The following is a 26178-nucleotide window of genomic DNA, read 5'->3' on the forward strand; positions in this document are numbered from 1 at the left end:
AGTCATTGAAGGATTGGGAAAAGAAAATAGGGCAAATTTGGATCAGGTAAATTTAACCATCAGTTTAGAAGCGAAAGGAGAAAAATTTTTAAGATTAATGTGGAATGATTATGGGAACAGCAATGATAAAGAAAAATTCTGGGAAATGCCTATTCTTCAAACTAGTGCAAGAAACAGAAAAACTGATTAAATAAAAAGTTGGAAACAGGCTGTAGATGTTATAATTGCAAAGGCTTCCATGGGCAGAGTCAGTTGACATAAAAGTTTCCTGAGAATCTCATTGCATCGTAATATAATAAACTTTTGTTGTTCATATTGTGAATTAATTACCTATCAGATAATACAGGGTGATCCAAAAAGAATACCACAACTTTAAAAATGTGTATTTAATGAAAGAAACATAATATAACCTTCTGATATACATCATTACAAAGAGTATTTAAAAAGGTTTTTTTTTCACTCAAAAACAAGTTCAGAGATGTTCAATATGACCCCCTCCAGACACACGAGCAATATCAACCCGATACTCCAACTCGTTCTACACTCTCTGTAGCATATCAGGCGTAACAGTTTGGATAGCTGCTGTTATTTCTCGTTTCAAATCATCAATGGTGGCTGGGAGAGGTGGCCGAAACACCATATCCTTAACATACCCCCATAAGAAAAAATTGCAGGGGGTAAGACAAGGGCTTCTTGGAGGCCAGTGATGAAGTGCTCTGTCACGGGCTGCCTGGCGGCCGATCCATCGCCTCGGGTAGTTGACGTTCAGGTTTCATAACTAACCTTTTTCGTAGGACTCTCCATACAGTTGATTGTGGAATTTGCAGCTCTCTGCTAGCTCTGCGAGTCGATTTTCCTGGGCTGCGAACAAATGCTTGCTGGATGCGTGCTACATTTTCATCACTCGTTCTCGGCCGTCCAGAACTTTTCCCTTTGCACAAACACCCATTCTCTGTAAACTATTTATACCAACGTTTAATACACCACCTATCAGGAGGTTTAACACCATACTTCGTTCGAAATGCATGCTGAACAACTGTCGCCGATTCACTTCTGCCGTACTCAATAACACAAAAAGCTTTCTGTTGAGCGGTCGCCATCTTAGCATCAACTGACGCTGACGCCTAATCAACAGCGCCTCAAGCGAACAAATGTACAACTAAATGAAACTTTATAGCTCCCTTAATTCGCCGACAGATAGTGCTTAGCTCTGCCTTTTGTCGTTGCAGAGTTTTAAATTCCTAAAGTTTTGGTATTCTTTTTTAATCACCCTGTATTACTAGTAGCCTCTGAATAACTTGACAAGCTTTCAAATTAGTACAAAGATTAGCAACATATTAGAAATGGATAGATAAAAAAATCTACTCATGAAGTGGGGGCCGAGGACACAAACACAAAAAGATTTTAACTTTTACAAGCTTTCAGAGCAAGTGGCTCCTTCTGGCAGAAGCGTTGAAGGGGAAAGAAGAGGCGTAAAGTAAAAGGTGGTGGCACGAGGACACAAACACAAAAAGATTTTAACTTTTACAACCTTTCAGAGCAAGTGGCTCCTTCTGGCAGAAGCGTTGAAGGGGAAAGAAGAGGGGTAAAGTAAAAGGAGTGGAGAGGTGTGGGGAAAGGAGTACAGTTCAGAAAATTCACCCAGGAGCCCGGGTTAGGGGAGACTTATCAAATGGGATGAGAAGGAAATCCTGATTATTGGGGACTGCACCAGACGAGATTTGAAAATCTGAGAGCTTAAAGGTGGAAGACAAGGTAATATCCAAAACAGAGATTACTACCAAAACATTGTGCATGACTTAATAAGAATGAAAAGCTAAGTGCATTGTATGTAACATAGGTGGGAGGCGTGGGGATGAAAGATAAACAAGTCAGAAAATGAAAGATGTAGAAAACTAAAACGGAGTGAAGAAAGGAGTAGTTCCAGTGAATAAATGCTAAAAGGGAACGAATTAATGTAAATTAGGGCCAGGTGGGTGGCAAGAACCAAGGACATGTTGTAGTGCTAATTCCCATCTGCGGAGTTCCAAGAAACTGGTGTCTGAGTGAAGAATCCATACCGCGCGTGTGGTGAAAGAGGCACCACAGTCATGACTGCCATGTTGAACAGCATGCTCTGTAACAGGATGTTGTGTGTTACCTATATACACCCTCTGCCTAAGCTGATTCATCCGCACATCTCATGTGTTGAGATTTCGTCATTGTCTGAAGATATAACCATAGCCATTTGGCGAGCCGTATCTGTCGACATTCTCATTGCCTTGTTCGTATGATCAATTATGGTCCTATTAAGCCAAAGAGTGTTGCAAAAATTTAGGTTTGAACTTAATGTATCTCTTGAATTTGAATATGGTAATGGTGCAGAGGATAATAATTTTAAGCAGATTGAAGGTATAAAGTCTAGAGCTAGTTAAGGTATTTTGAATTCCATGAACTGTAAATATACTAATGTTATTGTGAGTAAAGCTGTAATAAGGACATATGGATTTAATGCCATGTTGGCAATTGAGCATACATCCACAAGTTCCATTGCTGATTCAAGTAAGTCAATATGTTCCAGTGTTTAGGAGACATTTACTAACAATGGTTTCAGTCAGGAAGAATGGACATAGGAAGTGGCTGTATACAGCAACACACAATATCCTGTTGCATGGCAGTCATGACATCAGTGCCTGTTTCACTACACACGCCATCTGGATTCTTTCCCCAGACACCAGTTTCTCAAAACTCCGCAGGTGGGAACTAGCACTACATCATATCCTTGGTTCTTGCCACCCACCTGCCCTTAATTTACATTAATTCCTTCCAATCCAGCATTTATTCACAGGAACTACTCCTTTCTTCACTCCATTTTAGTTTTCTACTTCTTTCACTTTCTGCCTTGTCTATTTTTCACTATCCACCCTCCCACCTCTGTTACGAACAATGCATTTAGCTTTTCACTCTTATTAAGTCATGCACAATGTTTTAGTAGTAATCTCTGTCTTGGGTATTACCTTGTCTTCCACCTTTAAGCTCTCAGATTTTCCAATCTTGTCTGGTCAAGTCCCCAACAATCAGTGTTTCCTTCTCATCCCATCCAATAAGCCTTCCCTAACCTGGGGTTCTGGGTGAATTTTCTGAACTTTACACCTTTCTCTAAGCCTCTCCAGTCCTTTTCATTCATGTTCTTAATATATATTAATGACTTGCCATTCTATATTCACGAAGATGCAAAGCTGGTATTTTTTGCCGATGATACAAGTATAGCTATCACACCCAACAGTCAAGAATTAACTGGTGAAATTGTAAATGATGTTTTTCAGAAAATCAATAAGTGGTTCTCTGCAAATGGGCTCTCATTAAACTTTGACAAAACACAGTATATGCAGTTCCACACAGTAAATGGAATGACACCATTAATAAATATAGACTTTGATCAGAAATTGGTAGCTAAGATAGAATATTCAAAATTTCTAGGTGTATGCATTGATGAGGGGTTGAACTGGAAAAAACACACTGAGAATCTGCTGAAACATTTGAGTTCATCTACTTATGCTATTAGAGTCATTGCAAATTTTGGTGATATACATCTGAGTAAATTAGCTTACCACACCTATTTTCATTCTCTGCTTTCGTATGGCATCATATTCAGGGATAACTCATCATAGAGTAAAACAGTGTTCATTGCACAAAAGCGTGTAATCAGAATAATTGCTGGAGCTCATCCAAGATCATCCTGCAGACACTTATTTAAAGAGCTAGAAATCTTCACTGTAGCCTCACAATACATATATCCCCTTACGAAATTTGTTGTTAACAGTCCGAATGAATTCAAAAGTAATAGCAGTGTACATGGCTACAACACTGGGAGAAAGGATGATCTTCACTACTCAAGGTTAAATCTAACTTTAGCTCAGAAGGGGGTAAATTATGCTGCCACAAAAGTCTTTGGTCACTTACTTAATAGCTTCAAAAGTCTGACAAATAGCCATATAGCATTTAAAAGGAAATTAAAAGAATTTCTTAATGGCAACTCCTTCTACTCATTAGATGAATTTTTGAATATAGTAAGTGGGTAATTTCCCAACCTCCACAATAAAATTAAAAATATTGAGTGTCATGTAATATTTTGTGTAATGTAATGTCTTGTATAGACACCTTTTATTAACCTGACACGTTCCACATCATTACGAAATGTCGTATTCATGATCTATGGCACAAGTACTAATCTAATCTAATCTAATCTCTAACCCCTCTCCTTTCCCCTTCAATGCTTCTGCCAGAAGGAGCTACTTGCTCTGAAAGCTTGTAAAAATTAACTCTTTTGTGTGTGGGTCCCCCTCCAGCTGCTTGGTGAGTAGATTTTTTTATCCATCCATTTACATTATATTGTCAATAACTGATTATTTTTATTGTTATTTTATCAATCAACAGTTAGAGCAAAACTCTATTTGTTCAAAAAATCATAATTTTTCTTTAAATCTCCTTAACGTTTCAAGCAAAATTGGTATTTCAATGACAAATATTTCCACTCACATTACATTATCACGATGAAAGGGTTTTCCACATTCAAATCCCATCCAGAAAGTTCACAAATAGATAAGTTGTTTTTTAAAAAGAACTAGTTTTCATGCCTATTCACAAAGTCACACATCTTGTACAGATTTTATGTGCAACATTGTGTGACGGGGATTTTGTGATAAATAAAAACTTGATGCATTTACTTTTAATTATGGAAATCTATGATACTACTTGACTACTTTTGGATCACAAATTTAGCATTGGAGGGCAGCGTGGAGGGTAAAAATCGTAGTGGGAGACCAAGAGATGAATACACTAAGCAGATTCAGAAGGATGTAGGTTGCAGTAAGTACTGGGAGATGAAGAAGCTTGCACAGGATAGAGTAGCATGGAGAGCTGCATCAAACCAGTCTCAGGACTGAAGACCACAACATCAACTTGACTATTAGCCATGTCTGAACTTATTTTTATTTATAAAGTAACAAATTCATGGTTTTTATATGTTTATGAAGTTTGTTAGTACTTGGGCGAAACTTTGATTCATATACATTTGAAATTTTGCAAGTTTGCATTTATGTTGTCAAAAATCAGTATAATCACGTGATAGTAAAGTAGAAACGAATGTAAACAACTGCAACATGCATAATAGTAGACAAAAATGTTCTTTTATACACACATTCCGACAACTGGTTCAAAATGGCTCTGAGTACTATGGGACTTAACTTCTAAGGCCATTAGTCCCCTAGAATGTCAAACTACTTAAACCTAACTAACCTACGGACATCACACACATCCATGCTTGAGGCAGAATTTGAACCTGTGACTGTAGCGGTATTCCGACAACTGATAATGCCCTCAGTATGGGGTGTGGACACCTCTGGCAGCAATACAGACCCAACAAACCACAGAGCATGCTGTGAATGATGTCATCAATCCCCATGTTCAGGAAATAATACCCATTCTACCTGCAGCACTACTCGCAAGTATTGGAGAGTGGTTGGTGCGTGCTGACATGATGCAGACATGCTCTATGGGATTCAAATTAGGAGAGCGAGCAAGCCAGGTCATTTGTGCAATATCTTCCATTTCCAAGAACATATCTATCACGCGTGCTCTATGAGGTCGAGCATTATTGTCCAACAATACAAAGTCTGGGCCCGCAGCATCTCACAACAATCGCACATGAGGTCGCAAGATCTCATCATGATACCTGACAGCAGTTAAACCTTGCTGATTTAACTGTGTAATTTTATAAAGAGTTGTTTGAGTGGTCAACATAATCCCTGCCCACACCATAAGGGATCATCCTCAATACAAGTCTCTTTTCACAATGGTTGGGTCCCAAAATCATGTTCCATGTTCCCTCCAGATGTGAATCAGTTGAGAATCACTGTCCAGACCAAATCCGGACTCATCTCTGAAAGGAACATTGGCCTATTGTTCGACCGTCCAGGCGACATATTGACGGCTCCACCCTAGACATTCCCTTCTCTGAAGACACTTCAGAGGTACACATACAGCAGGTCTCCTACAATAAAGGCCACTCTGCCAAAGCCTTCTGTACACTGTTTACCTTGCTACAACACATCCAGTGGATGTAGCGAGGTCAGATGCCAGTTTCCGTGCAGTACTAACACAGTACCATCGTGCCCTTACAGCCAATTAACAGTTCTCTCTTTCTGATGTTACATGTGGTGAGTCCTGCCCTGGTCTTTGGAATACAGTTTCAATCTCTATAACCTGTCACAGCATCCAAAAAACAACAGAACAATTCACATTAAGACTTTGGGTCACATCAGTTTGCATCTGTCCTGCTTACATTCTCCCCATGGCCCTCCACCACAGAGAGCCTGGTAGGCATCTTCTCTGTACCAAACTGCACTGTCTGTGACTGTGGAAACAGTGACTGTGGATGTAAAACTACCCGAGATCACTGCCATGTTTGTCCGCTGACCACACAGGACATGATTGTACAGACATCTGTTAACAGCTTCTACAATTACATCGTGAATTAGACACAGGAAGGGGGAAATAGTGGTTTGTTGTTTTAATTTTTGACACCAGTGTATTTCCGTCTTCATGTCAATAGTCACACATGCTACAATTTTCTATTATGAAACACACTTAAAATATGAGCTCATAATTTATTTTTACTTTGTAAAGTCATTTGATGCTGTCCAAGACAAATGTATGTATTTATATGTTTTTGATTTAACAATCAATATCAAATCAAATTAAGAATGTAAAATAAAGTCAGTCACTTTAAAGATACATACTTTATTTTGATGTCTCTGCCAATGTTTGTCATATTCACAATTACTGAAAATAATCTGCATGTGTGAATTATATCCACCTAATTTCAAACTATGTTAAAAATAAAAAAGCAAAACATTCTAGTTAATAATTTGATTTATCAAACTGTCTGGAAGCTTCTAGAGCAAAATGCAATCCATATACTACCTGTTTTTTGGCGACGTGAGCATCACTCTCATTTTGTGCCTCTCACCAAGAACAGTGTGTTAGGGTCTTTGGCATGTATCACTATGCAGTACATTTGTTCACAAAATGTTTTGTGGTATATTATGAAAATGAATAGTGCTTTTGACTTTGTGGCATGTGACATTAATATGAAATAATTTACCAGTGGAAACAAGTTACAAAATTTCAGCCTTGTCTGTTCAACAAGTATGGTTCTGATAATTTTTATTAAGACTATGCAGCCATCACAACCCCTACATGCTGACACAATTTGCAAGTTCAGCACACGATTAAAAGTATGTGTAAAGATTCCTTTTTAAACATTGTCTACCTTTATTGCATGTAAAGTGGTTAACACTTCAAAATAATGCTATTTAAAACTGAAATTTGCAATACTGAAAATTAAGAGAGGATTTTTATAGGGAAGAAAGAGATTTTCCAACAATGAGGACACTCATACAACAGTTCTTAAATGGCTCCAAGACCAAGGAGCAGATTTCTATTTTTGAGGAACTGAATGACTGGTAGGCCACTGTGACCATTGTCTACAGAGAATTGGTGAATATGTTGAAAAATAATGTCATTCATATGTGTCATTCTAAAGTGTAGTGCAGCATTCAGTAAAATTTACTTGGCCTGCCATAGTAATTTGTAGGTTACTTTATAAAGTTCCACTGTATTTATAATAAACAGATAATCAAATCAAAATATAAATATCACTGTACCTGATGAGCACAGTCTAAAGTATAAGAGCGTCGAGGTCTACATAAATTGCTTCTACTCTCAAGACTGTTCGTCTTACCCATCCATATTACAAAGAAACAGGCTCCTACGAATTTCCATTCCATCTTTCCAATGGGAATACCTGGAACATATGTATAAGAGAAGTCAATGAATATTAAACACAGTAATAAATTTTCTTGTTACAGTAAAAACAGAAAAAGTTATCTCAATCTAGTCTGTGTCAAACCCAGTTCTCCACATTAGCTTTCTGAGAAAGACTAGGTTCAAGTTTGATTCCTGGTTGAGTACACAGTTTTAATCTGCCTGAAAGTTTCAAAACAGTCCACACTTGCTCTGGAGTGATAAATTCATTCTGATCCTGAATTGCACACTCCTAAAATCAAATGAAGTACTAAAAATTATACTTTATTTTTAATCATTCATCCGCATTCTCACCTTCCTTTTCATCATTCTCATTGTTTCAGTGTAATAAACTAGGTTTGATGACTATCTGTATCTGTAAAACAACATATGCAGCTTAATGATGTGTGGGTATTCTGTTTTGCTGATCTTGCGCTGATAGTCTATGAAACACAAAAGCTCTCTGTGTTTTCCTGCTCTGGTGGATGTGATGGCCAGTGAGATTTTAATAAATTGTGCCGGACCCCAAGCATTTAAATTGAAAACTATGTCCCTATTCACTATGTTTACTGACATCTTTATTTCAATTGATTCATTAACTATACTATACCAGAAAATTGGCATTTGCACCACGATACTGGTCTCATCATATTTCGTTTCATGATTACATTCAAGACAGTGCTTGCCAACAACTTATTTGCTTGGTTGTTTAAGTCAAGTGTGTCATTGATGTTTCTTCCATCTCTCCTAAACTGTCCTGATAGAGTGCCCAACACAAGACATGCCACATTTGCATGAATGTGATACACACCCAGCTTTCAGAGACACGGATCACCTTTACTATTGCAAAGAATACTTTTTATCTTAGTTGAAAAGAGTGAAATACACTGGATGCTGTATTTCAATAGGAGACTGCTGGCATTTTCAGATATTGGGGCAGCAGAAGATAGATAAGCAATTTTTGTCTTCTCTTCCTCTGTCTCAATCTCAGGTTCTCTCTCAGACATTCTTGATTTTGATTTCATCATCCATTCAGTTTGATGATCTGAGTACCCATTCCTTCAGAACTCTATTTGTAGGTGTTGTTATTCTTTGTCAAGGCTATCCTTGTCTGAAAGTGTTCAAGCTCTACAGCCTAGAGTTTTCCGCACTGAATTTCTTTGTGATGTGTAGTGATGCCTCTATGCATGGAGACAGAGATTTTTATGCGTAGGTTTTCTATATACATTTTGTGACACAGGGATCTGTCTGCTGCTCTATTAAGTAACACATTATGGAAAGGTAGTTGGTTCTGTTTTTCAAGTTCCCTCATGATGGATAGAGTTTAAATGTTCCAGGAACACTCCCTGTGGCCACACTACAACCATGCTGTCCACATAGCAATAGAAACATTGGCTTCAATTTGGCAGGTTCTAATACCTTTGCTTCAAAGTGTTTCATGTATAGTTTCTCCACAAAAGGTGATAATGGAACACCTATTGACACACAATCAGTTTGTTAATAATATTTTCTGTTGAATAGGAAATAAGTTGATGTCAGAACATGCCTATCATCAAACTAAATGGGTAATGAAATCAAAATCAAAACACCTGAGAAAGAAGTTGAGACTGTGAGTGAGGAAGAAAAGCTACAAAACCACTTTTCTACTGTCTGCTGGCCCTACATCCAGGAAGATAGGCAGACTCCTACAGAAACATAGCATCCAGTGTATTTCGCTCCCTTTGACTAAGGCAAAAATATTCTTTGTAATCTTAAAGATGATCTAGGTCTCCAAAATCAGGTTGTTTATTGCATTCCCTGTGAATGTGGTATGTCTTTATGTGAGGCAGTCCTTTGGAACAGTCAAGGAGAGATGCAAGGAACATCAGTGATACATGTGACTAAAACAGTCAGATAAATCATCTGGCATTGAGCACTGCTATCAATATAATTATGAAATTAAATACGATGAGATCAGTATCATGATGCAAATGACAAGTTTCTGGGACAGCATAATTAGGAGTCTATCAAAATAAAGACATCAGTGAATTAGTAAACAGGGACAGATGTTTCTACTTAAATGACATTTAGGGTCCAGCACTCAATTTACTAAACTTTCACCAGCCATCAGATCCACCACAGCAGAAAACACTGTGAGAATTACTGTTTCACATATTATCAGTCTGAGCTCTGAAAAACAAAGAGTATCAAAACACACAGAGAGTGTGGGAAATCAAACATGGCTGTAAACAGTGGCACAAGACCAACAATAATTCACAGTCTCTCTAGAGATCCGGCAGCAGTTAGACATAACAGCAGAACTTGCTGCATTTGAAGAAGATGTCTGGGTGAGTCATAAAAATATTGTGTACAGAATGGAAAAAATAAGTTGTCAAAATACATGGAAGCACACAGTTAATCTGTCATGCTAAGGAAACCTGAGAGATTACATATGCAACTGCTTGCAGCATCTGAAGTTCGGTGAACTAGTCCGGATGCATTACAGCAGAACACACAGCACAGGCAAGGCTGGTGCTGTGTTTGGTACTGAATTTGATTAAATAATGACAGACTTCAATAGGCAGAAGTTAATTAATCCAGTGAACAATATTAAGTTGCCACAAAAGAAAGGTAAATTAACTTTATACACTGGTCAATGAAAACACTGGTTAATGAAAATATAGTAGGAGTGAAATATGGACCATTTGCAAGCATATTACATGATAACATCATGCAAAAATACTATGATGACTTAACAGAAATACATACTGACACATCTGAGAGGAATAATGACTGACACTGGACAAGAAATAGCACTTTGATGTGTATATAGAGTTTCAACAATTCCAAAATGCCATATACAACAAGTGAAGAAACTACAAGTCATGAATATAGGACTTCAACTTCAAAGCAAGTGTGCTACAGAATATAGATGATCAAACATTGTGACAATCCATTGTTTGATTATCTATATTTGCCAGAAAAAATGTTAGTATACCTGGACAGATGACATTGATTTTGAACTGATGACAGCATAAGCCATCAAGGGTAAAGTAGTGTTCTGACAGTGGTTTCAACAGCATCCACCAACAGAAGGCACAGTGGCATAGCTACCACAGTGCCATCTGTGTGTACCCTTTAATACTGAACACTCACAGACAGAAGACTCAGTATGATGCAAACATGTTAAGCAAGCAGGCAACCATGCCACAGAGATGTATTCATGCATCCTACAGCCAAATGAAGAGGTTTGAAAGGCATCAAATTGTGGCCTTCAGGGATTTGTCAAACAAGTTGGATCTAGAATGAGATTTTCACTCTCCAGCGGAGTGTGTGCTGATATGAAACTTCCTGACAGATTAAAACTGTGTGCCGGGCCGAGACTTGAACTCAGGACCTTCGCCTGTCGTGGGCAAGTGCTCTACCATCTGAGCTACCCAAGCACAACTCACGACCCGCCTTCAAAGCTTCAATTCCGCCAGTATTTCATCTCCTACCTTCCAAACCTCACAGAAGCTCTTCTGTGAGGTTTGAAAGGTAGGAAACGAGGTACTGGCAGAATTGAAGCTGTGAAAGTGGGTCATGAGTCGTGCTTGGATAGCTCAGTTGGTAGGGCACTTGCTCGTGAAAGGCAAAGTCCCGAGTTCGAGTCTCGGTCCGGTACAAAGTTTTAATCTGTCAGGAAGTTTCAAGTTGAATCTGTTGCATCAGTTGTGCAATGATGCTGGTACCAGTGGTCATGTTGTAATAAAACTGGTTATAGTGAGATAAATGTACTAACCAATCTTGTATCATATGAAATTACCAATTCCCAAGTTGAAGACTCAAAACCTAGAAATCCACTACTGTATAGATATACAAAAGTGTATAAACGTCAACATGTATTGAATTTATGGTGATGTAGCTATAAGGGGAGAAATAGAACTAGAGATACAGGGGAGATTAGATGTCTTTGTCTTTAAATATGTCTGCTTGTGTCTGTATGTGTGGATGGATATGTGCGTGTGCGCGAGTGTATACCTGTCCTTTTTTCCCCCTAAGGTAAGTCTTTCCGCTCCCGGGATTGGAATGACTCCTTACCCTCTCTCTTAAAACCCACTTCCTTTCGTCTTCCCCTCTCCTTCCCTCTTTCCTGATGAGGCAACAGTTTGTTGCGAAAGCTTGAATTTTGTGTGTATGTTTGTGTTTGGTTGTGTGTCTATCGACCTGCCAGCGCTTTTGTTCGGTAAGTCACCTCATCTTTGTTTTTATATATAATTTTTTTATATATAATTTTTCCCACGTGGAATGTTTCCTTCCATTATATATATATATATGTGTGTGTGTGTGTGTGTGTATTCTGATGAAGGCCAATTTGGCCAAAAGCTTTGTTTGACAGTCTTTTTGTTCTGCCTATCTGCAAATCAGCATCTCCTTTTAAACATTAACATTTATTTGCTCAAGAAAGTATGTACATCATACAAATGCATCAACAATATTTAGTAGGAAGTACACCACACCGTTTTACTTTATACTTCGCCTTCTGTTTTCGTGTACAAAATAAATGTAGCATACAGCTGCAGCATATTTGAGGAGCCTGGCTACCAGAGGCAACAACAGGTGTCTTGTTGTTACAGTGACATGAACCTACAATGTGGTATGTGGTAGCGATGTTCTGTTTTTCTACAGATGCACTGCCTAATCCTGAAGTATCTGTCCCATAGTAATCATATGTTCTAGAGTGTGTTCTAGAACGTGTTTATTATTGATTGTGTATCCACAAACAGGACACAATTCAATTTTATTTATTTATTTATTTATGTCCTGAATCTTTGAGGTACATATACCATACCTTAGATGTTGGACAAAATGACATTACATTAATATACTGTTACATTGATTGTATACTTTACATTTATAAATTGTTACATTTTTATATTGCTATATTGTTACATTACATTTTTATATTGTTACAACCGAAAATTTTTCAAGATGCTGTGTTACTGAGTAATTTTATAACCTTTAATCACCAATAATTGCATGGATATTCAAACACACTCACTTAGAAACAATAGCTGCCCACATGATAACAACTCAGTATCTCTTATTCGACCGCTGTGCCGTGACATGTGGCCAGCGCCGTTCATAGCTATGTGGTGCTCCCGCGCTCAGCCGAGTTGCGGAGTGCCTCTATTGCCGTTTGCGCGTACTGTCGTGGCGGCACTGTTAAATGTCGTAGCACTGTCACAACGCTTTTCCCCCTTGAAAAAACAACACTCACTTCCTTGGAGACATGGACAGTGTGGAGACATCCATGGCCTCTTGTGAGGCCCCGAGAAGATCCCGCGGAGAGACACGAGAGTATGGTTGAAAATGTCCAGGACAGAAACTCGTGCGTGGAACGTGCCTCCTGGACGAGATGATGGGTGAAAACTCCGGAGCAGCATCCATAGGTGTCGTGGACCTGGGGGTGTGCTCCAGCGAGATAGGTCCCGGAGAAGGCGGCGTCGCGACTGGGGCCGGTTCCGGCATACTCGGAAGCGGTAGCGACGTCGGTTGCATCAACACGTACGGTAGATCGGCAACAGTGACAGGACTGGCTTCTCGGGCTGGTGGAGGTGAAGGAAGGGGCGGTGGCACCGGCGTGGCCACCACTCATGGGTGCATCCGGTCATAATGGCGAACAACCATGCCGTCGTCCATACGTATTTCACAAAGCCAGTGGCCGCGAAGAGCCTTGACCACCCCTGGAATCCATTTATGGCGAGATCCATACCCTCGTGCCCACACGTCGGCGCCCACCGAGTATTTTCCCGCACTAGGGGACACAGCACAAGGCCTGACAGGGTGAAGCAGGTGCAGTAGAGTGCGCGGTTGGCGGCCATGCAAGAGTTCAGCAGGGTTGCGATTACCCAGAGGCGTGAAGCGATAAGAACTAGGAAATTGCAGCAGAGTGTCATCTGTGGAAAAATCACTAAGGAATTTTTTCATCTGGCTTTTGAAAGTGCGGACAAGATGCTCGACCTCCCCATCCGATTGTGGATGGAAGGGCGGTGCTGTAACATGATGAATCCCTTGTCCAGTACAAAAATCACGGAAGGCCTGCGAAGAGAACTGAGGGCCATTGTCCGTAACGATCGTGAATGGAAGACCTTCTAGCGCAAAGATTTTGGACAAAGCCAGCGTCATCACCGCAGTGGTGGGCGATGGACATCGAACAACAAATGGAAACTTCCAGAAGGCGTCAATCAACAGTAGCCAATAAGTACCGAGGAAGGGGCTGGCAAAGTCAGCGTGCACCCGTTCCCATGGGTGTGCCGGATCAGGCCACAGAGAGGGCATTGTACGAGGTGCAGCCAGTTGTTGAGCACACTGACCACACGCAGCAACCATGTGGGCGATGTCCGAATCAATACCGGGCCAATAAACGTGCCTGTGGGCCAGGGACTTAGTCCGAGAAATACCCCAATGGCCTTCATGCAACAGTTTGAGTACATCTTTGCGAAGAGAGGCTGGCACCACGACCCGTGGAGATGCGCCATCCGTGGCCAGAAGAACAACACCATCACGAACAGACAGACAAAGGTGCAAGGCATGGTAGTTGTGAAGGGGATCTGATGCACGGCCCTTGGTCCTGTCCGGCCAACTCAGTTGAACAAAACCGATCACCTGACGCAGGACCGGGTCCCGCGCAGTAGCTGACGCGACCTGCGAACCTGTAAGTGGAAAACCCTCTACCGCATGACATTCTTCCTCATCAATGTGGAAACAGAGTAGTTGATCACGATTGAAAACCGGATCGGGGCCCATCGGCAATCGCGACAATGCGTCAGCGTTGGCGTGCTGGGCTGTGGGGCGATAGCGAATCTCATAGTGAAAACGAGACAAGTATAAGGCCCAATGTTGCAGGCGGTGATCTACCTTATCCAGAAGCGACGCCGATGGGCTGAACAGAGAGACCAGCGGCTTGTGGTCGGTGATGAGGTGAAACTTAGAACCATACAAAAAAACGCTGAACTTTTTTAGAGCATAAATGATAGCGAGCGCCTCCTTTTCGATTTGAGAGTAACGCCGTTGCGCATCGTTGAGGGTCTTGGAAGCATAGGCGATGGGTTGTTCCGACCCATCCTCATACCGATGGCGAGAACAGCCCCTAGGCCATACTGTGACGCGCCAGTTGCCAGAACCAAGTGCTGACCTGGACGGAATGTGGCAAGACAAGGTGTCGACTGCAAATGAGCCTTCAGGCGGACAAAAGCCTGCTCACACTCGTCGGACCAACAGAAAGGGACGTTTTTGCATAACAGCTGATGCAGAGGATGAGCTACCGCCACCACAGATGGAATGAATTTGTGATAATAAGCAATCTTGCCTAGAAACGCCTGAAGATCTTTGACCATAGACGGCAGGGGTAGAGCATTAATGGCCACAACGTGCTGACGTAGAGGACGTATACCCTCACGGGACAAGTGGAAACCAAGATACACAATGGAGGGTTGGGAGAATTGTGACTTGTCCAGATTGCACCTCAACCCAGCCGAATGCAAAACCCAAAACAGTGAACACAAATTGCAAAGGTGCTCCTCAGTGGAGGCCTCTGTGACAACAATGTCATCCAGATAGTTTATGCAGCTGGGAACGGAAGCCGTGAGCTGTTCCAAAAACCGCTGAAAAATGGCCGGCGTGCTAGCGACGCCAAATGGTAACCGCTGGTACTGATACAACCCACAAGGAGTGTTGATGACGAGAAATTCCTTGGAAGAAGCATCCAACGGCAACTGATGGTATGTCTCCGATAAGTCAAGTTTGGAAAAGAACTGGCCCCCAGCGAGCTTGGTAAATAACTCCTCAGGATGGGGAAGAGGATAAGTGTCAATGAGGCTCTGAGCGTTGACAGTGGCTTTAAAATCACCACACAATCGCAGACTCCCGTTTGGTTTAGAAACCACCATGATTGGCGATGCCCATTCGCTGGAGGCAACAGGAAGGAGAATCCCTGAAGCTGTTAACCTGTCTATCTCAGCCTTGACAGGTGCACGCAATGCCACTGGAATAGGGCGGAAAAACTTAGGGTGAGTTGTAGGTTTAAGAGTAATGTGGGCTTCAAAATCCTTGGCACGACCCAGACCAGCAGAGAGCACGGACGAAAATTCAGAACACAATCCATCCAGCTGTTGATACGGAATATCCTCAGATATGAGGTGCACATCATCATCAATGGAGAACCCAAACAACTGGAAAGCATCATAACCGAACAGGTTTTCAGTGCCCGCATGATCCACCATATAAAACGTGAGGGGCCTAACAACAGACTTGTAGGCAGTGGAAGCATCAAACTGGCCAATGATAGGAATTTTCTGTTTATTATAAGTTCTCAGATTTCGTGTAACTGGAGACAAGGGAGGGGAGCCCAACTCCAAATACGTGTGAGAATTAATGAGAGTTACTGCAGAGCCAGTGTCCACTTGCATGCGAATGTCTTTATCCAGAACACGAACAGTAACAAACAACTTATTTGGTTGAGAAAGCACACAGTTAACATCCATGTCCGATGCCTCGTCCACGTCGACAGGAACTTTAGGGGACTGACACACAGAAGCATTGTGGCCTTTTTTCCTACATGAATTACAAGTGGCCCAACGTTTTGGACATGCGGCCCTGTCTTGCTGTACGAAACAACGTGGACACGAAGGAAGTGCGGAACGAACCTGCTTTTGTGGTTGCTGTTTTCGCTGCAAGCATTGCGGCCCAATGCGACGTTGTTTACGCAAGTGAACGGCCACCACATCTTCGTTCTCCTGTGAAACAGGCAAATTGTCCGTGTCGAAAGTTGACTGTACAGCGCCTACATCACACCACGCGTCTATTTGCGCGCCAGCAGCATGAGACACTTCAAAGGATTGAGCGATGCTTAGAACTTCCGACAACGACGGGTTTGGCAGTTGTAGGGCACGTTGCCAAACTTCTTTATCAGGAGCAAGCCGTACAATAGCATCCCTAACCATTGAATCAGCATAAGGCTCATGATGAGTGTCCGTGATGAACTAACATTTCCTACTCAGACCGTGTAGTTCTGCCGCCCAAGCCCGGTAAGATTGATGGGGCTGTTTACGACACCGGTAGAAAGCCACGCGGGTGGCAATGACGTGGGTGTTTTTTCGGTAATAGTTAGACAATAAGTCACACATTTCTTGGAAGGACAGAGAGGCAGGTTCCCACAGAGGGGCTAACTGAGATAGCAGCTGATAGATCCGTGGGGAAATACAAGATAGAAATAACGACTTACACATAGGAGTGTTGACAACGCCAAAAGCCAAGAAGTGTTGCTGCAAACGCTTCTCATAATCCTCCCAGTCTTCAGCGGCCTCGTCGTAAGGAGGGAATGGAGGCGGAGAAGAGGAAGACAGACGATGAGTAAGCAACGTCAACAATGCCTGAATAGCAGCCGTCAGCTGTATTTGTTGTTCAATGAGCGCTTGCATAAGCTGTTCCATGTCTGCCCCATCACTAACACACAAATCCACAACGCAGTGAAAATATCCGACCTCGTCGCCAAAAAGTGTTATAATCTTTAATCACCAATAATTGCATGGATATTCAAACACACTCACTTAGAAACAATAGCTGCTCACATGATAACAACTCAGTATCTCTTATTCGACTGCCGTGCCGTGACATGCGGCCGGTGCCATTCGTAGCTAGGTGGCGCTCCCGCGCTCAGCCGAGTTGCGGAGCGCCTCTATCGCCATTTGCGCGTACTGTCGTGGCGGCACTGTTAAATGTCGTGGCACTGTCACAACAAGTAAAAACAGTTTTCCAAGAGATATGATGTTACAGATTTTTTAAAGCTGTGGATTTTGTTTATAGCCTTTAGGTTACTTGGCAGCTTATCAAACAAATGTGAACCTGAGTGATATACACCTTTCTTGCACAGTGTGGTATAACAATGATGTCTGTGTATGTCACTATTTGCCCCTGTATGGTGTTCACGTACAGATTTATTTTTGAATAAATACATTTCCATTTTTTAGCATTCTTTTTTTTAGGAACATTACAACTTCTAGTATATAGATACATGGTAGGGGTAGAATCCCCAGTTCTTTAAAGAATGGTTTGCATGATTTTCGGCTGTTAGCATTTTCCATTATCCTCACAATCTTTTTTTGTTTCTGGAATGTGGTTATGCTATGAGGAGAATTTCCCCATAATATGATGCCATATCTCAATAGGAAGTGTATGCAAGCGTAATACACTGCTCTAACTGTTTCAGGACTTGTGTTGTTCCAAATAATCCTCATCGCATAAGTCATTTTGGATAATTTAGAATTTAATGAAGTGATGTGGGAATTCCATTTAAGATTGTCTGGTAAGTAGGTGCCAAGAAATTTTGTTTCAGTGACACTGTTAATTCTTTGGTTTTCCATGGACATGTTTGGTTTTAATAGGTTTTTATTTTGTTGTGTATGGAAGTGTACGAGGACTGTTTTTTGAGGGTTTATCAGTAATTCATTCCTCATAAACCACTCTGTGACGTTTTTACTTGTGACTTTAGCATTTAAACTTAGAGCCATTTCATTTTCACCTTCAATTAATATGCTTGTGTCATCTGCAAATATCACTGGTTCGGAGTGTTTAACATGTAGGGGGAAGTCGTTTATGAAAATTAAGAAGAGAAAGGGACCTAAAATTGAGCCTTGTGGTACACCATGGGTTAATGTGGAAGGTTTCAATTGATAAGCTTGGAGTTCGTTTTTTCCCATGTTTTTTACCTCTGTTATCTGAGAGCGATTTTCTAGGTAGGATTTTAGCCACTCGTGTGGCAGGCCTCTTACACCATACCACTCTAACTTTCTTAGGAGAATTTCATGGTCTATTAGATCAAATGCTTTTGTTAAATCCAGAAAAATCCCTGAAACATTTTTGTGATTATCCACTGAATTTAAAATACGATTTATGAGGCTAAAAGTGGCTGTTTCAGTACTGCACTGAGGCCTGAAGCCATGCTGACATCCTGAAACCTTCTTTTTTTTTTTTTTTTTTTGTTAAAGAAATCAGTTAGTTGTAGCAGAACTAGTTTTTCAATGATTTTTGAAAAACCTGATAGGAGTGACACAGGCCTATAGTTGATCATCTGCTGCCGATCGCCCTTTTTGTAAAGGGGTACAACTTTTGCAGTTTTTAACTGTTGTGGGAAAATACCACTTGATAGTGAAGAATTGCATATATCTAGCAGCGGTGTGAGTATCTGTTCAGCTGATACTTTTATAATATAGTCTGGCACATCGTCGACTCCGGCTGAATATTTATTTTTTAATGACTTAATGCTGTTTAACAGTTCTTCCCTACTTATTAGTTTCTTTCAGTGCCATTTCCTTCTCAGGAACTAAAAAAATAATAATAAAATAAAATACCTAATGCTTCAAAATATATTCCTCATGAAAATCTAACACAAACAATGCTGTGGCTGCAATGAGGAGCTTCATGGGTTCATCTGATGTGTGATGCATGCATGTCAAAACATGAAACTCTTTCAACATTCACCACACTTACTTACAAAATATATTTCTGAATATTACTGCTGTGGAAGATCACAATATCATGAACAGACTGCTAAGATATACATAAAGCAACCACAGGTTGTCAAATAACAGAAACATCTACCCATTCATTATCGATGATCCTTTGATTAGTCCAGGGTCTTGTGAATGCTGCTGCTTGAAACCTATCCAAATAACATCAATCAATCAATTTGTTTTTCTTCTCCAATGAAGCTAACTTCATCATCTTAATAAAATATTTTTTAATCAAAATTGTTTCATGCAGGAGAAATAACCTAGTCCTATTGCACCCTTTCTAATGTCACACATAAATGAAGCAAATATTAAAATAAAGATTAGGAGAATACAAAATGCAGTACAACATGAAGTAATACATTTAGAATAGACACCACTGTCCATTTACATATTTAGTAAGCAAGATCATTAGAGATGTAAGAATCAAAGTAGAAGTAAGAAGCAGAAATGCCCAAGCAAAAAGTGCCTTCAGTAAAAAGAAGAAGCTATTAAGCACAAAAATTAACAGCCCCAAAAATGAGGAAAAGGCTTCTGAAAATATATTTTTGGAGTGTGGAGCCATGTGGCCATGAAACTTGAAATCTGGGGACTGAGGAAGGAAAAGACAGAATTCCTTTAAGAAGTGATGTTACAAGTACATCCTGAAAATCACATGAACTGATAAGATGATGAATGATAGAGTTCTCAACGCATTCCAGTCAGCCCACAGCGACTGTTGCATCTCTCCAGAAGTTGTAAACTTTTTCAACTTCTTTGTGTGACTCCTGCTTATAAGATAAAAGAAAAAAGCAGATTACAATCCATTCCATAAATATGGCAATCAATGTTAAAACCATCATCACCAATCTCAAAACTGGATTTTCAAGCAGTCACAGAATTTCTTCGTAAGTCAACCTGCCCCCACTTTATGACACACTTTTGCAAACAACACAACCAAAGAAGCATACTGCAACAACAAATATGCAGGAACTGATCTTACATGTTAATATGTTTTTCGAGTCACGTAGCACCTTGTGGAAGCAGGAACATCCACTAGTGGCTCTCTGAAGTAGTACAAGACTGAGCAACTAACTTCAAGCCATAACTGCTCAGAAGCAATGCATTGTGAAGTAACTATAAGGAAAGCCACACTTGGACATTCTTCGAGTGCTGACTGGTAGGGAAACACAAAGCACATGTAATTTCTGTGGACGGTCACTGGAATGTGTTAAAAGAGTAGAAAAGAGAAGTTTATGGAAAACTATTAAAAATGAAAAATCTAAATTACTGGCCATCTTCTGAAGAAGTGGAGGGGAGACTCCTGAAAATAACAATAGAATTGTAAGTCAATGTGGAAAAAAGTGAAGGCACTAGAAGAAGGTTATGACGGAAATACATACATCAAATTACAAAAGGTGTCAGCTATAATTTCTTCAAAGTACTGAAGAAAAGGACAGGAATGAAGTTTGCTGTTATCAGTGCTGTTGCCAATGACACTTCTAGCAACCAGTTCTCAGACTAAGCATAAGGAAGGAAGGGAATGACAAATTATAAGGTTTCCTACAGCACATAAATTCAATTCATCACAACTTTGTTTTCATGAAAGAAGTGATAATGGAAAGGAAGCTACCATTTTTTCATAGTGTTGGTTTGGAAGAAAGCAGTTAGTACCAAGGGACGAAATGTTTACCACCAATCCTTTCATACAGAGCTGTCTCTATATGGTGATAGTCACCACTGACCAGTGCAGAGCCAATGCTACACAGTATTCATACCCTCTTAGATTCTGAAAGATTAATAGGCAAACTAGAGCACCTGAAAACAGCATTCCCAAGCAATGGTTACAACAAAAATCAAATTCACTATAGCATAATGTAAGAATTTAATAATTATATATATATATATATATATATATATATATATATATATATATATATATAATGGAAGGAAACATTCCACGTGGGAAAAATTATATATAAAAAACAAAGATGAGGTGACTTACCGAACAAAAGCGCTGGCAGGTCGATAGACACACAAACAAACACAAACACACACACAAAATTCAAGCTTTCGCAACAAACTGTTGCCTCATCAGGAAAGAGGGAAGGAGAGGGGAAGACGAAAGGAAGTGGGTTTTAAGGGAGAGGGTAAGGAGTCATTCCAATCCCGGGAGCGGAAAGACTTACCTTAGGGGGAAAAAAGGACAGGTATACACTCGCACACACGCACATATCCATCCACACATACAGACACAAGCAGACATATTTCAATATGTCCAAGGGACCCACTTCCTTTCGTCTTCCCCTCTCCTTCCCTCTTTCCTGATGAGGCAACAGTTTGTTGCGAAAGCTTGAATTTTGTGTGTGTGTTTGTGTTTGTTTGTGTGTCTATCGACCTGCCAGCGCTTTTGTTCGGTAAGTCACCTCATCTTTGTTTTATATATATATATATATATATATATATATATATATATATATATACACTATAACTACATACTATATACTATAACTGCTAGTCTTTATGATCCAATATTTCAATTGCATCATACAGACCCGCCAGATTAACCGAGAGCACTAATGTACTGCTTACTGGATTCGGGAAGGCGCGCCGGCCCCATATCGAATCCACCCAGCCGATTAACGATGAGGGCTGGCGTGCCGGCCAGCCTGTGGTTTTTAGGCAATTTTCGACAATCCACTAGGTGAATACCGGGCTGGTCCCCATGTCCTGCCTCAGTTACACGACTCGCACACATTTGAAAAATGTTCGCACTATTTCATGGCTTACACTAGACACTGACTGCTGGGGTACACTACTTTCATCCCAGGGAGTCTGGGGTGGCAACAAGAAGGGCATCCTGCCACCCTCTGACACTAACACTGCCAGCTCCATGGTAACTGGGCCGACCCCACGTTGAAGTGGGACAAAAGCCCAAGCAAATGGTGATGATGATTTCAAGTGCAATATACTATTCTTAAATTTTATTATTGTTTCACTTTATGAGTGAGTGTTAAGTGCAATACAACCTTTACTGATTTAGTACTGCTATTTGATTTGATTCATTTAGACACAGAGTGAATTGGCATTAACAACATTTTCGTGAACAACATGAAATACATTTACCATGACAAACTGAAATACTTAAAAGTAATGCATTCAGACCACTATATTTGTAATATTTTGAGCATGTACTGTAACCTTTGAATATACGTCTGGAGGATACTAATCCAAAAACTCCTCTCTTAGAATAAAAACTTGAAATATTATAGTGTTTGTAAACTTTGTAATAATTTATGTCACATTATGTACAGACATGGATGAGTGTGTGGCATTTTTGGAAATTTATTTCTTTTTCATTTCCCTGGGATGAGACGCATACCAAAGTGGGTTAAATATTAGTATAGAGAGTTGCTGGGTTCGAATTATGTAAAATTTTGGGCAGAATTTAATGTAATTGGACCAACCTTTTTTCCAAAAGTTCTCAATTTTTGATAGGTTTCAGTTGAGGGGTGTAACAAAACAGTGTCTGTCACTCAACTGCTCTTTGATTCTAATACAGCTGCACATTGCTCTAGTGCTCAACACATTTTTCCAACCTAAGGGATTTTTTTTTTTAGGTCATCAAAAATGCCTTGCTGGAATGATTGCATAGGAAAGGAATCTCACAGAAGTGGTCAAACTGTATGGACATATCATTGGCGGTAAGGGCACATATAAGTGATTTACTTATGGAGGGTGAATTTACTGAGGAACCTCATCACTGAAAGAATATGAGATATGCTGATCTTGTAAGAGGCAAAATTTATTTGAATGATTCATCAATGTTTCAGTAACAAGCACAACCAAGAAACATCTGATCATTATTGGACGTGTCTTAACACATGATACAGATTATTTGCAAAGGTAACTGTGCTATCATTTATTTGAGAAAGAGAGTACTAATTAAACCAGTGGATTATTCAGAACTGCTTTATGGAAACTGTGAACATATGGAGATAAACGAGACTAGAATTTGATAAAAGCATATTAATTATCTTAGGAAGTAATAAATGCATTGTACGCAGATGACATGTCCTCATTCACTTCCTTCAGAAATAAGGTGACCAACTTTTCTGTATTTTCTGGGATCTCCCATATTACAGCAATTTATTTTTTTAATCTTCCTGGTTCCCTTGTTCCCTGTCAGTTTGTCGAGTATACTTCATCAGTGATCTCTGCTATGAATATTAATTTCATGTTGATTGCTTTTATTCCTAGTCTTGATAGTGTGTACTGTACTACTGGTTGGAAAAAAGAGATATGTTGCTTACAACAAATACCCTGAGAAGCAGTAGGTAGTATATCCGGTTCTCTGGACACGTTTCAGCATGCTGTTGTTTTCACCACGAATGAGTCTTATTACATACTTAAGCACTCTACAAATTTTCTCTTGGTTTGTGGCGTTACACCAGAATATGATAATGTATGACATGATAAAAATGAGAAACATATGCCAATGTTTTTTGTAAGAAAGCATGATGTAGCGGTGTAGATGAAATTTATCGTGACTAACTCTTCTTTAAACCTTTAAAATCATGGTTAGGTGTTCATAATCTCCCTATAAACCAGGATGTTGTTCACCCTATACAGAAATAATGTGAAAATTTAGGTACACTTTATCATAGACATGTTTCCAGAGTAAGTTAGATGCACAATATATTTTGTTTATTAAATATAGAATGAGACTTGATTGTAAACTTTCCCTTCCCCCACCTTTCTTCCTCTTAACAAAACTGAGGCATTTGTTAAATAACTGATCACATACTAAAAATTAAAAAGAGGGTAAAATTACGGCCCAATAACTTTTTATTTAATATCTATACATGTGGTATCAGCTGCAAATTGTTTGCATGAAGACTGTTCATTAGTAAATCTCCACAAAATATGCACAGGAGGAAACAATTTATTTGCGGTCTCTTCTAGGATCATATATTTCAAAATTTTAATGATGAACTGCATCGAAATGCAGAATGCCCCTCTCTTAATCTCAGCCGCTTAAGTTGAGTGAGCATTTTTGTTACACATTTGTACTTACTAAACAAACCTGTGACAAAATATGATGACCTTATTTGAATATTCTCTATTTCATCACTCCATCCTATCTGGTAAGGATCCAGTAATTATGAGCAATACTCAAGTACTGGACGAAAAGGTGTTTCGTAATCTACATCTTTCATGGATGGACTATGCTTCAAAATGTTCAAATATGGGTGACTTCCTAAGAGACCAAACTGCTGAGGTCATCAGTCCCTAGGCTTACACACTACTTAAACTAACTTATGCTAAGAACAACACACACACCCATGCCCGAGGGAGGCCTCAAACCTCTGGCGGGAGGGGCCATGCAATCCCTGACATGGCGCCTCAAATCCTGCAGCTACTCTGCACGGCTGCTATGTTTCCTAAGTACTGCCGTAATGAATCTCAGTCTGGCATCAGCCTTTTCTGTGATAGTTTTATGCTGTCCTTTCACTTGCAATTGTCACATATTGCATACTCCTAGGCATTTAACGACTGCTTCCAAAGACTGTCCAACAATCACGTTATCATCCAATAGTCGGTATTTCCACCTGTTTATTTGCAATATGTTATATTTGCCTGTGTTTAGGGCTGGCTGCAATTCCGTGAACCAAGTGTTGATCCTCTGCAGGTCTCCCTGCATTTTTCAACAACTTCGTAGCGTTGTGACATCTCTATACATAACAGTGTCACCAATGAACAATCATATGGAGCCTCTGATATAATCTATTAGTGCACTAGCTTCTGATGTAATCTATTAGTGGAATAGTTATGGTCCCATAACACATCATTTTCTATTTTCATGGAACTCTTCAATCTAATCACAAAGCTCATCCCATATTCCACACTAAGCACAAGTTTTTTCATTGGGTAACTGTGCAGTTACCTTCTGCAAGTTGAGGTACATGACATCAAGCACCACTATCTACACCTTCCAGGTTCTGGGTATTGTGTACAAACAGAGTGAGCTGTGCTCAACATGATCACTGTTTTAGGACTCCATATTAATTACAACAGAAGAGATTTTCAGTCAGCACAAAGTCACAATACACAAGCATTAGACATGGTCTAAAATTCTGCAATGGACTGGTGTCAATGGTATAAGCCAATATTTGTCTGTATGTGTGTGTGTGTGTGTCTCTGATAACAGGAATAGCACGTGGATTTTTGAAATCACTTAGAACACCCATTCCTCTAGTGACTTATGACAGACAGACACTACAAGAGTTGTAATTTGTTTTGCATATTCTATATAAAACCATATACATATTTTGACAGGCCAAAATGCCTTTCCTTTTAAAGATGAATTAGTTGATTTTCTAGTCCATGGTCACTTATTTTGACATATTTTATTTTGGCCTTTGTGTGATAATTTAAAGGAGGAAGCTCAGTATCATCTTCCTCAATGAAACAATTCTCGAAAAAGGAACTTTGTATTGTGGCCTTCTCTCTAACATCCTCCATTTCAGTGCCAGTATGGTCACTGTGAGTCTCCATAGATCTCTTTGATCCATTTACTGATTCAATATAACATCAAAATTTCTTAGGATTTTCTGTCACTCTGGTGACAGAATTTAACTTTCAAATTTGTTGAATGTTAATTTTTGGTAAATTCAGTTTTTGTTTATCAGTGAGGCTTTAGCTGCATTTAAATCTGTAGAGAAGCTCTCTTTGTTTTTTGGTGCAGTTTTCTAACATCGCTATCAAATGAGAGTGGGTATTTTCCATCCCTTTGCTCAGTACATACTTCTCTAAAGTGTAACAA

General features: G+C 39.9%; 1 protein-coding gene across 3 annotated transcripts in view; it reads right to left on the reverse strand.

Annotated features, from left to right (window-relative positions):
• LOC124595801 overlaps positions 1-26178 on the reverse strand; it is a 285104-nt gene that overhangs the window by 173017 nt on the left and 85909 nt on the right. For all 3 annotated transcript variants that reach the window (XM_047134690.1, XM_047134691.1, XM_047134692.1), the window contains exon 3: positions 7707-7846. In XM_047134690.1, coding sequence (XP_046990646.1) covers positions 7707-7829 — 123 coding nt within the window. In that variant the 5' untranslated portion in view covers positions 7830-7846. The remainder of the gene's footprint in view (positions 1-7706; positions 7847-26178) is intronic.

The sequence above is a fragment of the Schistocerca americana genome, chromosome 2 (genome assembly GCF_021461395.2).
Source record: "Schistocerca americana isolate TAMUIC-IGC-003095 chromosome 2, iqSchAmer2.1, whole genome shotgun sequence".
Lineage (NCBI taxonomy): Eukaryota > Metazoa > Arthropoda > Insecta > Orthoptera > Acrididae > Schistocerca > Schistocerca americana.